This window comes from Dreissena polymorpha, chromosome 1, assembly GCF_020536995.1.
Source record: "Dreissena polymorpha isolate Duluth1 chromosome 1, UMN_Dpol_1.0, whole genome shotgun sequence".
NCBI classification, from domain to species: domain Eukaryota; kingdom Metazoa; phylum Mollusca; class Bivalvia; order Myida; family Dreissenidae; genus Dreissena; species Dreissena polymorpha.
The window spans coordinates 156,074,811-156,089,304 of NC_068355.1; the positions used below are offsets into that span (position 1 = coordinate 156,074,811).

General features: G+C 34.8%; 1 protein-coding gene across 2 annotated transcripts; it reads right to left on the reverse strand.

Annotated features, from left to right (window-relative positions):
• Positions 1–2,002: 2,002 nt before the first annotated feature.
• LOC127857388 (uncharacterized) lies at positions 2,003–12,727 on the reverse strand. Of its 2 annotated transcripts, XR_008038383.1 has the most exons (5): positions 12,268–12,727; positions 7,043–7,157; positions 2,974–3,025; positions 2,476–2,622; positions 2,003–2,125 (listed from the first exon to the last, which is right to left on the reverse strand). XR_008038383.1 is itself a non-coding variant. In XM_052393787.1 (2 exons), the coding sequence occupies exons 1-2, from the start codon at positions 12,653–12,655 to the stop codon at positions 7,144–7,146; spliced, it is 402 nt and encodes a 133-aa protein (XP_052249747.1). In that variant the 5' UTR covers positions 12,656–12,727; the 3' UTR covers positions 6,965–7,143. The 2 variants fall into 2 exon arrangements, 1 of the variants encoding a protein (XP_052249747.1); XM_052393787.1 differs by lacking the exons at positions 2,003–2,125; positions 2,476–2,622; positions 2,974–3,025 and having other exon boundaries at positions 6,965–7,157.
• Positions 12,728–14,494: the final 1,767 nt, after the last annotated feature.

Here is a 14,494-nt window from a genome sequence, read left to right on the forward strand (position 1 = left end):
AAATATATGTATTACCAAAATTGAAAATGCTAGCGTCCGATCTATTTTATCCGAATAACTGTAAGAGGACGATGCCGTATAGAGCAATGGTTACACTCTACTTTTATTAACAAACTGATCGAAGGCAGGCAAGTTTCGCTACATAACCCACGCCTCCGGTTTTATGCGTCCCGTGCATGATTTTAAAATAAACGAACAATGATTGTTGCATATAATAAATCAGTAGAGATCAACAAAACCGGGTCAATATAAAAAACTAATCCATAAGAACAACGGACAAGCCTGGTATGAGACTATGGATGGGCCTGGTCTGAGACTATTGATGAGACTGGTTTGAGACTATGGATGAGCCTAGTCTGATACTATGGATGAGTCTGGTTTGAAACTATGGATGAGCCTAGTCTGATACAATGGATGAAACTAGTCTGAAACTATGGATAAGCCTGGCCTGAGACTATGGATGAAACTAGTCTAAAACTATGCGTAGACGAACGTCAAAGCCTAAACTGTTAGTGTTAGATTTAGACTGTCGCTTTTCCACCTAGGTTTACTCAGCAGACGAGCCCTTACTAACAATTAGTTCTGCCACTTTTATGATCACTATGTGGAATTACTCAGTAGACAGTTACAGTTATTTACCTAATACTATTTGATCTGTACGCCTTGAGAACCAACTTCGAAATCATCCTAATGCAGAGAAGCCACTGCTTATATACAGACAAGTCACGTGATAACCTAGACGAAACTATTCTACAAAATGGGTAAAAACTAGTTTACTTCAGCCTTATGAAACAGCAATGAGATACTATTTAACAATATTCAATTCTCATAAGTGAGTTACCCATTATAGTCATGCAGTAAAAAGTTATATTATTAGGCATTACTGCAAATTGTTTTATTAATTTCAGAATAAAAAATATATGTATTACCAAAATTGAAAATGCTAGCGTCCGATCTATTTTATCCGAATAACTGTAAGAGGACGATGCCGTATAGAGCAATGGTTACACTCTACTATTATTAACAAACTGAACGAAGGCAGGTAAATTCGCTACATTACCCACGCCTCCGGTTTTATGCGTCCCGTGCATGATTTTAAAATAAACGAACAATGATTGGTGCATATAATAAATCACAGTAGAAATCAACAAAACCGGGTCAATATAAAAAACTAATCAATAAGAACAACGGACAAGCCTGGTATGAGACTATGGATGGGCCTGGTCTGAGACTATGGATGGGACTGGTTTGAGACTATGGATGAGCCTAGTCTGATACAATGGATGAAACTAGTCTGAAACTATGGATGAGCCTGGCCTGAGACTATGGATGAAACTAGTCTAAAACTATGCGTAGACGAACGTCAAAGCCTTAACTGTTAGTGTTAGATTTAGACTGTCGCTTTTCCACCTAGGTTTACTCAGCAGACGAGCCCTTACTAACAACAAGTTCTGTCACTTTTCCGACCACTACGTGGAATTACTCAGTAGACAGTTACAGTTATTTACCTAAAACTATTTGATCTGTACGCCTTGAGAACCAACTTCGAAATCATCCTAATGCAGAGAAGCCACTGCTTATATACAGACAAGTCACGTGATAACCTAGACGAAACTATTCTACAAAATAGGTAAAAACTAGTTTACTTCAGCCTTATGAAACAGAAATGAGATACTATTTAACAATATTCAATTCTCATTAGTGAGTTACCCATCATAGTCATGCAGTAAAAAGTTACATTGTAAGGCATTACTGCAAATTGTTTTTTTAATTTCAGAATAAAAAAAATATATGTATTACCCAAATTGAAAATGCTAGCGTCCGATCTATTTTATCCGAATAACTGTAAGAGGACGATGCCGTATAGAGCAATGGTTACACTCTACTATTATTAACAAACTGATCGAAGGCAGGCAAAACTCGCTACAAAACTATATAAAGAAAAGTGTAATTTGTTTATTATGTATTAAGTTTGTTGCTTACAGTAAAGTTTCTGTTGTTGGTACAGATCTATAAAGTTGCAGTTCATCCCAAGCTCTGGTTGATACTGGTTTTGCAGGTTCAACTTTCACATCCAGAACATCACCATACAGGTCTTCCATAGCACTTCTGGGTTTTTAACTGTCTGAAAATGAAGAAATGTTCATTTAGCAGTCATTCATAGTTACTGAAGGAAGGAAAATTTCATACAAAAACTCATAGTGTGACGAACAATCAAACTGACAGACAAACAGACGGAATTTAAAAGTAATATGCCTTCCCTTCGGCCTTTGGGGGCATAACAAGAACACTGGGCATGAACAGTTTTTGAAGAGTCTACAATCTTTATAACAGCTATTATAGCTGCGCAGACTGGCTTTTATTCAGTCTGTTCACCCTACACTATGGTATGTGCAGATGTCAGAGTAGGTCAGTGAAACCTGATAAGCAGTTATGAATGAATGAATTATAGGAAAAAAGCACCTAAAACCATACCTTCAGCAGTTTTATTTATGGATCCTTCATTTGGAGACTGAGGTACAACAGAGAGATCAGAAATAGACGCTGGGGTAAGGCAGGCAGTCTTGCATACGACTGTGCTGGGGTGGATGAAGCTTCGTGAGTCTCTTGTTTTACTCTCACCTATCAAATTTATAAAACTATTTAGATAAAATTGTCACAAGTGGCTGGATGAAAACGGCTAATGTAACTTCTAACATTCAACAATAACTGGAAGCTTGGATGATGATACACAATTAATTAAACTTTGCTATTAATTATACTTAATAGTAATTATGTTTTAAAGTAGTGTAAATTGCATTAAAAAAATGTCAATAAAAATCTTATTTAGCTTTTGGAAGTTTTGCCAGTATGTACTATTCACTTATTGCCTTAAACTCAATAAATTGAACGATACAAATAAAATAGAATTATATAGGTAAACTTCTAATGAATGGGAGTGGGGGTCTGGACAGGTCATATCAAAACTGTTACCTTTCTTGACCAAGGTGAAGCTGTTAAGTCTAAGAGTGTGGTTTTGTAGAATCTATAACAAGTATAAAGTATAAAGCTAAACACATATGAACTTGTGAACAAATTTTGAAAGTTAATGAACAATCAAAAATCAATATATTATAAACATAATGTTATATATTATATACTATATAGTATACATTATATAGAATATATTATATATTAATAACAATACTTATTTAGCAGTTTATCGAACAGACGCCATTTTTTACGTTGATAGAAGTATGGGAATTACTCGGGGTGTATAGAAATTACTCGGGGTGTATGGAAAATACACCATGGGCACATGACCGCTCTAAGCCAGTCGGATAAGGTCATTTTTTGTAGGTGAGATATTACGATATACCGTCCCACGGAGTACCGTGACACCCTTATTCATTTTTCTTTTGTTATTGCTCGTTAGTATACTATTAACTCCGCAGTCGGCGGAGTCTGCACAATGTGTCAGATAATTCGAAATGAGAATAACGTGATCCTTAGAAATTTCATGAAGTTCGGATCACAATGCATGACTACATTTCAGCATATACGAAAAATCAAAATCTCACTATTCATTTGAATTAAACAAATTTTGACTGAATGTGCATTTCTAATATAAACTGGATAAATATAATTGAATGCAACGAATGCCTTTATTAGTTAGAACAATAATTTTGCAAACAAGGTACGTAATCTGTTCTAAGGGAGGTTAGTATATATGTTTGTATAGGTCCCTGAACAATAAATCGAAGCGACGCGATTTTATTAAATATATTTAAAGATAATGATGGTTTGTGTTATCGATACAACAATCATATAACAGCATTTTTTTGGTAATATTAATATTGTTATCAGGTCCATCGGCATTGTTTAAGTCATTAAACCAGAGACGAAGATCTACGTCTCTGATAAAACACAGCATGAATTAGGCCTTTATTGTAATTTGACATGTTATTGGAAGGTGACGCATGGTATCTTATCTTAATAACAGCATCTTCACATGTGGAGATAATTATATGGTGCCACAGACATACGAATTAACACTTTTAATCCACTATAGGGACATCGTCTCCCACTGAGGGAATGCTTTCGTTCCTCAATCGCAGATGGTGTTCTTTACCATTAATTAATTAATTTAAATTATCAAATTGACATTCCGTAAAAACATATTAAGAACAGACAAACACAGTTTGTTCAGGCTACAGACTTTAATACTAACATAAGAATGGTGTTTAAATGATAAAATAAAAATAAAGTTATAAGCAAAAGTAGATATTAACTTTCCAATTAAAAAACCTGCCCTCTTCTGACATCTTACACATTTTCGCTAATGAATATTCCATGGACTGGTTAATTTCAAATCACAAAATTATTTTCCGGCTAGAGATGCTCTTTTGGGGCGATTTTTAAATAAAATATATTAATAAAAACAACACAGTTTTATACTACACCATATACTTTTTAAAAAGAAAAGTTTGCCTCTACATGATATCTTACAGAGTTTCGCTTATAGATAATTCCGGACCAATTTAGGTTAGAATCACAAATTTTATTTCAGCTAGAGCTTTTACATTACCTTAAAAATGATACTTTAATAGGAAATATTAATAAGGAAATAAGCAATCTTTAGAAAAACAAAGATGTGTACTATTCAATAAAAAATGTATCTCTGTATTGGATCTTATACATTTTCTTAATGGGTATATCTGGAACTATATATTTGTTTAAAGAAATAATAATGTTTTAATCAAAGGCAGATATCTGATTTACAAAGAAATTGTATATCTCGGTCATAAATCTTTAAAAATTTTGCTTATTAACATCTGCTGAATTATTAACGCTTAAAATCACAAAGTTTACTTCAGACTGCGGAAATGACCATTATAATTATCTTCGAATAATAAAATTCAATAAAGAAACAAGGGCTGTTTGTAAAACATGCATGCCCCCCATATTGGCCGCCAGTTCTATTGACAGCCATTGTGTGATGACGTTTTTTATCACTGTGACCTTGACCTTTGACCCAGTGACCTGAAAATCAATATGGGTCATCTGCCAGTCATGATCGATGTACCTATGAAGTTTCATGATATTAGGCGTAAGCATTCTTGAGTTATCATCCGGATACCATTTGACTCTTTCGAGTCACTGTGACCTTGACCTTTGACCTAGTGACCTGAAAATCAATAGGGGTCATCTGCCAGTCATGATCAATGTACCTATTAAGATTCATGATACTAGGCGTAAGCATTTTTGAGTTATTATCCGGAAACCATTTTACTGTTTCAAGTCACTGTGACCTTGACCTTTGAACTAGTGACCTGAAAATCAATATGGGTCATCTGCCAGTCATGATCAATGTACCTATGAAGTTTCATGATCCTATGCGTAAGTATTGTTGAGTTTTCATCCGGAAACAATTTTACTATTTCGAGTCACTTTGACCTTGAACTTTGACCTAGTGACCTGAAAATCAATAGGGGTCATCTGCCAGTCATGATCAATGTACCTATGAAGTTTCATGAACCTAGGCGTAAGCATTCTTGAGTTATCATCCGGAAACCATCTGGTGGGGACAGAGATCCTACGACACCAGTAAATAATATAATCTGCAAATGTGGTCCTAAACTGCATCCAAGAACGAGTCACTGTGACCTTGACCTTTGACCTAGTGACCTCAAAATCAATAGGGGTCATCTGCCAGTCATGATCAATGTACATATAAAGTTTCTTGATCCTAGCTAGACTTAAGCGTTCTTGAGTTATCATCCGGATAACCATCTGGTGGACGGACAGACATACGGACGGACATACGGACGGACCGACATGTGCAAAACAATTCACCCCCTCTTCTTCGAAGGGGGGCATGATAATTGTGTTTTAAACAAAAGCATAACTGAAAGGATTTCTTTAAAAAGAAATACAGCAAATTCGGCATTAAACATAACGTGAAGAATTTGACAGATAACGACGTTGTACATGTCACCCATGTAGAACGCTGTTATCTGACAAATTCTTCAGTACCAAGATGGCGGCGTGGTCACGTGATAGCCATTATGGCGGCGGTCAATTTATCGATTCCGGGATTGTCTATAAGGTTACGCATTCGCAATTAATTTCCTTCTATATTACATATAAAATAGTTGAAGTTCGATATCAATTTTACCATGATCAAGCGCATACCCGCTATATCATCATACATCATTGGAAAGATAAATGCATAATCTTTTAACAAAAAATGCCTGTCATTAAATTCTATACTCTGTAACTCAAAATATTTACCTTAGAATAGGAACACCAGTTTTAACAGCTGTGCAGACAGCCATTTTGGGCTCAAATAGTAAGACCTACTTTCAAAGCCGGGACTTATCAACAGAAAAAGTACGGCACAAAATGGCTCGTTTTTTTATTGCTTACAAATATACCTTCAAGTTGATACCAAAACCAACCATTTGCAATGTATTTTACAAATCATAGGCAGCATGCACTGAACAATGTGTACTATGTATCAAGTTGACGGCAAACAGGAGTTTCGGTTTGGGGTTATGTAACCTATAAGAGAACCCAACTCTTTCTGATTTTAATAAAACCATATTTTTCAATAAGTATGATGTATTTTCAGAAAGAATATTACTTACTGTCAAGCTCAAGTGAAGATTTGTTGGAAAAACAAAAAACAAGGCATTGGAAATAAAACATATAAAAGCATTTTCAGTTGGAAATTAAGAGCAGAAAAAACGTTTTGGGTACATGTTTCAACATAGTTTTAATCCAAAAAATTAGCATGGCTTTGAGTTTCTTAATGCATAGACGGTAACATATATGAGAACAGAGTTAACAACACTCTTCAGCGGTATTCTAAATTGAACAAAATGGAACTTTAGGCTCTTTCGAGTATCCCCCCCCCCCCGCATTTTTGGGGGTGATATGAAGATTTTAGTAGCATTTCAGATGTCATTTGTCCCCAGAAAAGTTTTTTTTATACATATGCATTACCAGACATTCACTTCTCGCACATACAGGCACAAATCGGACCCCAAAATGTCAATACCGGGTGTAAATACACAGTCTGATGTGACACTAGAGTCTGCGGGGCATGTGTGAAATCCTTCTGGGCCAGCGTTCAGTACTCTCCAGACTGCCTCATGTACTCTATGCAGTGCAATCTGTGAAAATAAAAAGTTTTTATATCCATTTTGATCAAATATAGGATTATATCGTGTAAGTCTAGTATATTTTGCTCACACTGTAAACTGTGTATGTTGTTTTATTATTTAATAGAGTCAGTAACTATGGTGCTGTCTAAGCGACGAGCTCGTTTACGGAAAGTTTGGTTCAAAAAGGGGAATGTGAGTCCTAAAAAGAGTCAAACTGTAGCTTTTCCTACTGTTGCAGACAATGTCAGGTTGGAAAAGAAAGCCTTTGATAGTAGAGTTCACACCAGTAACAATGTACTAACCTTTAAAGATACTGATGGTACGTACAACAAGTTTCATGATTCTAGGCGTAACCGTTCTTGAGTTATCATCCAGAAACCATTTGGTGGACGGACGGACCGACCGAGGGACCGACCGACCGACGGACCGACCGACATGTGCAAAACATGTGCTCAACTCAACTCAGTTTATTAAGTAAATAAAGCTCGTTGGCCCATAATACACAGTATTTGATATAAAATATAACACATGTTTGTAGTTCCGAACACATCATCTTAATACTAAAATATGTCAACATATTACATAGTGTTAATGTTACATTAAAAATATATCAGCTTATTCAATTTTGTTCAAAAGATTATACACATCATCTTAATACTAAAATATGTCAACATATTACATTGTGTTTATGTTACTTTAAAAATATATCAGCTATTCAATTTTGATCAAAAGATGATACACATACAAACACAATTTCAATAGTGTGTCATTATCTGTTTTGCTCATCAGATTATAAAAGTCATGTACAAAATTTCAACCCATATACCAGTTATATAGAAATTCTCTACGGACAACGTATTATTTACTACATTGAAAAAAACGCATGGTATTCACAATCAATAATAGATAAATGTTTCTCGATAAAACAAAAATTACAAATTCTCAAATTATATTCAAGATGCAACTGCCTACCAATTTCAATAGTTAATTTGTGATTGGAGCATCTAAACTTGGCAAAGGCTATCTGATATTTTAGCGGAATTTCCAACTGCAAATATCTTTCGGTGTTAAGTAGAGATTTATAGTTCTTATAATGGTTACCTCTAGATGCATTGTTTATGTCACTGTGCTAATTTTGTGTGACGCAATCAAATACGCTGACGAAAATTACGCACTAATAAGTCTACGTTGCCAATATCCTGAGAGATCCAGACGAATCCGAAACCATATCTAAATATTAAAGATTTTACATGTGTTGCCCAGCAAGTACGCCCGGCGTTATCTATTGATATTAACATATTATAGCATGGTTTAGGAAATCTGTTATTAGGCATCATTAACAGTTTACACCAATATTTAATGCAATTAACAAAATATGTAACAGATAAGGGTAGTCGGCCACATTCGCCAAGGGCGATACATGTATTAGTATTTTTCCTTACATGCAAAATGCGTTTACAAAATGTATTTTGGACAGTTTCAATGGCATTTACATATTCATATCCCCATATCTGTGAGCCATAACACAATATTGGCTTTACCATGCTGTCAAAAAGTAAAAAAAGTTCTTTAATAGGGAAGTTCCCAAAAGCCCCCTTATAACTATAAATTGAGAATATTGCTTTTTGAGCTTGTGAACTTAGTTTTTCTTGCGCCGCGTTCCACGATAATTTGGGTGTAAACAATAATCCCATGTATTTATAAGCGGAAGTTGTATTTAATTTCGTACCCCGATATGTCCAGCGCTCGTAATTTCTTAAAGGTCCGCCATTTCTAAAAACAATAACTTCAGTTTTATCTAAATTAATCTCCATTCCCGTATTAATGCAAAATTGATCAACAACGTTTAACTGTTGTTGAAGTTTAAAGGCCGTTTCCGCACAGCTAGCAATATTGTCTGCAAACATGAGACATAAAATGTCAGGTATTTCATTTGAAATAAAAATTCCTGACCCACATGTTTCACGTAGCATAACTGATAATCCATCTATTAATAGAGCAAATATGTAAGAACTGGTCTTGTCCCCCTGACTGGTACCAATATTACATTGAAAAAACTCTGATATAGTAATTTGACAATTGGTTCTATACTTCACCGCAGAATTAGTGTCGGTTGTATTATGTACTTTAACGCAGGAAAAGAGAGAGTTATACATATTTTTAATACGTCAATGAATTTACCTTTAATTCCCTTTTTGGTAAGTGCTTGAAACATTACATTGTGGTTTATTTTATCGAATGCCTTTCTATATATAAGCAATAGCATCTACCCCCCTTTTTTGACAAATATTTTTGAGCCATCGCTTGAAGGCAAAAGACATTATCTATAGCTGAATAGCCGGCCCGAAAACCTGCTTGGGATTCATCAAATTTATTGTTTCCTTCCGCCCATTCATATAATCGTTTATTTAATATACCGGCAAATATGTTGTACATTATATTAGTAAAAGAGATTCCACGGTAATTTCCAAGAATATGAGTAGGTCCAGATTTGTGTATTGGACATATTATACTCTGACCCCAAGTTTTAGGAAAGTAACCAGAATCAAAAATTCGATTAAAAAGTAATACTAAGAAGGGTGTTATATTGTTTAATGAATTTTTATAAAACTCAGCTGGTATTCCATCGATGCCACTGCTTTTATTATTTATTAAATTACGGATTTGAAATTCGACTTCTTCGAGTGTAAAGGGCTCATTTAACGAAATCACATCATCGTTTATGGCATCTGCGTTATTGTTTATAACAATGCACGGCGCTTGATCGCTGTATAATAAACTACGAAAATAGTCGTGCCATTCATTGGCCTCGATACTAGTAGTAATGTTTTGTTGCGGTTTAGCTTGCTTAATTTTTTTCCACAAGAAATTCGGATTTTTTCGATTCTGGAGTAGTTCCGCTCTATTTTTTCTTTATAACTCAAACATTTTAGCATTGCAATAATTTTTAAATATATTTCTGCGATCCTTATACTCATTTAGATCAGATGGTAAATTTGAAGCTCGACATTTTCGTAAATATGTGTATTTTTGTTTCTAAAGATTATCACATTGTTAATCCCACCAAAGTGGCTGTAATGATCGTTTGTAGTTCGGTAATAAAAGCATATTTTTGCCTGCCTCATAGTATACAGCGTTAATTTTGTCAATCGCCGCTTTAATATTTGTAGTAATGAGATTCATTATTATATTACAATTTTCATTTAAGAGCGTATTTATATTAACGCGAAAGACATCAGCAAATCTTTCTTGCCATTTGTATTTATTTACGCCCGAAACTTCTTTATTATTACCAAAATCATTGCGGTTGTTATTTATGTGTTCCAAGTTTATTCGACAGTTAATTGGAAAATGATCAGATTCTGAGCGGTCAAGTACTTTGAAGTCAATAATTCTCGAAAATAACTCTGATGAAGCAATCATGTAATCTACAACACTTGCCCCTTCGTTTGAAACACATGTGAAATGGCCTTCCTTATCGTTCGCGAATCTTCCATTTAAAATATGTACATCAAACACACCGCATAAATTGACTAACGATTTATCAAAATTATTTCCCCTTAAGTTATCTCTATTCGCGCGTTGCATATCAAAATCACTGCCTTCACAATCTATGTCTCCAGATATATAATATAAATCATCGCAAGGTATGAAATCTAAGTAATCTTGCGTTCTAGAATTTAAGTCTCCTGATAAGAAAAAATAGAGCATCGGGATATGTAAATTTTAGCTGTTCTAAGTTAGAAAACATACAATGTATACCATTCTTCTCATCTGTTAGGTTATATATTGGTGACCATTCTGGAGAGATATAAGTGTAATACATAATGACATCTTTTGACTTGAACAATTTAGAAAATTTACAGTACAACACAACACAATCATTAAAGTGAGTATGAACGTGAGATTATATTTAACTTCTGTAAATGGTTAGAAATAAAAACACATATGCCTCCACTGTTACGAATACTGTTTGGATTTAACTCTCTAACATGATCATAACATGTGTAGGATTCTAATAATGAATTAAATTCACCACAACAGTTTCCCCAAGTTTCACATAGACTAACAATATCAAATGAAGATAAATAAGCTTTAAATTCCAGATTGGTTATGTGTTTACGTAAGCCTGCAATATTCCAGCTAGCGATATTTATATCGAGCAATTTCCTCGTGCTGTCATTGTTTGTTGGGTTACGGCCAAATTCCTAGTCCATGAATGAAGAGTCGGATCGTACGTCATCCTCGTGAGAGCTTATATCGTCTCTGGTTGGCGGATTTCCATCATTGTGCGGGATGCGTTCACTTACGTCATCATTCACGTGGTTGATCCTATTGTTACCATCCAATCGGTGATGTGCATCATTATTGTTGTCTGGGTGACAACGTGGTATCCCACGTGCAGGACGTTGTCGAGTTGTAGGTCGCCGGGTACCAATGGGAACAATTGACTGTGTAATGTCGTTGTATTTGTACACTTGGTCATTCACAATTGATTTATCATAACGTATTACGGCATAGTTATCATTTCTTCTCTCTTGTACCATACGCTCTCCGAGAATGTGTCTATGTTTACGTACTTTGTCGCTGAAGTCCTGTTGAACAAAGTGTGACCGATTATGTTGTAACTGCCTGTTCGCCCGTCCTAAAATCAGTTCACAGTCCTTGAACCGTGTAAACCGTACCATGAGTGTACATTTGCTTGGGTCCCGAGATTTTATGCGATGTGCACGATCGATTTCGAACGTATCTGCTTCGTCCCCAAAATTCAATGTATCTTTTAGAAATGAGCGTACTTTTCTTTCCGAAACATCCCAGTTTTCATTTATACTTCCGTCTATACCGTTAAAGCGAAGATTGTTTCGTCGGGATTGAATTTCAATCTGATCCAACTTATTCTTCATTTGTGACACTTCCTCCCGTAGTAATAGGTTATCACTACTAAGCCGGTCACTGTCTTGCTTTAATTCGCTGATGGTTGAAAAAATTGAGTCAATCTTAGTATTTATACCGCCGATTTCTGTGACTAAGCGTTCATTTTGTTTATCAAGGTCGATTTTCATATTTCTTAGAAAAGTAAACATTTCAGAATCATTACTGAAATCAATGGTTGACCTACTTTGGCTGTTTTGAGTAGTCCCGCTGTTATGCAATGGCGATGGCGACGGTTGAGAAAAGGCATAAGATGACATTGTCCGCTGCCTCGTCACCACGCCGTCTAATGTATCGTGTCGAGGGGTTGTGGCTTTAGAGAGACCTTCACAGGCCCGTGAGTCTAGAGGCTGCTTTTTGTTACGTGCCGGGTCCTGTCTGGGCGGACCAGGATTTCTCTCCACATCGCCACACAGAATTATCAAGATAGCCATGCACGTGCTCAGGCGCCAAATGAAAGAGATCGACTTTTTAACTCCTTTAGACAAAATAAGCATCTTTACACATTTGGCAAGTCTTTGTTTTACCACAAAACATCCAATTCTCACACGCCAAGTAGTAATATCCACTCCCATTTTATTGAATATTGAAAAAATCGACAAAATTATACACGTGCAAAAAACACATCCATCTTATTCAAGGGACGCAACTACAACACGATTCACAACTCGCGTGACCTACTCAACATCGATCAGACATGATAAATGTGCAAAACAATATATCCCCTCTTCTTCGAAGGGGGGGGGGGTCATAAAAATCAACTATAATATATATATATATATATATATATATATATATATATATATATATATATATATATATATATATATATATATATATATATATATATATATATATATATATATATATATACAAGTTATTCAACTCAAAATCACCCGAAAACAGGGTGCATCGCTAAGAACGGCTAAAACTTCATCAATTGTGCAGCGATTTCCATGAACTCGGTCTTATTCAACGCAAAAATGATTTTCCTTTCATTTTACAAATGCTGGGTCACATTTTAAGAAAAAACACGATACACGACACGCGTTACCAACTCGTCAACGATTATACCCGATTAATTCATGAAATCTTCAGGAGTAAAGACACACCTTCGCATCGGACCGGTGAAATTGCTCGTGTGTTTAAAATGTCGGCAAGTTGAAATGTATATAAATAAAGGTTCAAACGGCGCTGGACAGTTAGTTTTGATGCATAATGTAACGGCAAGAACGATAATTATGTTTTTGTTCATTCGTTTTATTGAATTATGGTACGTAGGTCCGTGAACTTTGCAGGGAAAATGCCCTTTACTCCGTGAATATTTCAGTCTTTGATCGGGACTAATCGATGGCGAGTAGGTTACGCGAGTTGTGTAAACATATTGCAGAAATGTACATTTCTAGAAGGGCAATTCATTTCTGCGTTGAATAAGACCATGTTCATGGAAATCGCTACACAATTGATGGCTGTTTAAAGCGATGCACCCTGTTTTCGGGTGATTTTGAGTTGAATACCGTTATATATATATATATATATATATATATATATATATATATATATATATATATATATATATATATATATATATATATATTATATAATTTTGATAGTGAATTTATGTTCAGAGAAGTTGATTGTTCGTTATAATTCGATTTTTTTTTTTCATTGAAAATGATGTTTTTACTAAATAATATCATAGCCACACTCTAATTACCTGTGCAGGTAATATTAGTACATTAAAATGGATAAAAATGAAATGGAAATAGCTACATTCAATGAAGCATTTAATTTCAAGATAAAAATGTTAACAAAATATAATTTGGTTTGATTAAGAATTTAATGCAATGCTCGTTGATAATAATACATTTATTATTAGAATTACGTTATGGTGCTTTCTGTGTTAGGCTCACAGACATTTCCTTAGCGCCAAGTGAGATATACATGTTCGTTGAATTTCTTTTTTTCATCTTAGTAATCATAAGTGGAGTTTGTGTGAATTCTGAATAAAGTGAGAGATTATAAATCTATGGGCATGTTCCTCTTGTTTTAATGTCACCACTGTAGAGAATTAAAAATAAATACAATAAGTGTTTGCATTTATTTTTGTGGCCGTTCGATTTGCCTACGTTTATAAAGTCGAAGTTCATGTCCTGTGACTCTAAGTTATATTCTAACACGGCACGCGACTTGTTTTCTATAGACAAAGAAGGAAATCAAGTGTGGGTTATTCTGCAATAATATATGGGCGGAGCTTAATGTTTCGAAAATAGTTCCGAATAAATAATAAAATATTGCAGTTAAATGCACGTGCTAAAACCCGCTCTAAAAGAAATTAAATAAATGTAGAATGTATATAAATGTAATGAAACAACACATTGTATATTTGGTGATAAGTGGCATAACCACGCCTA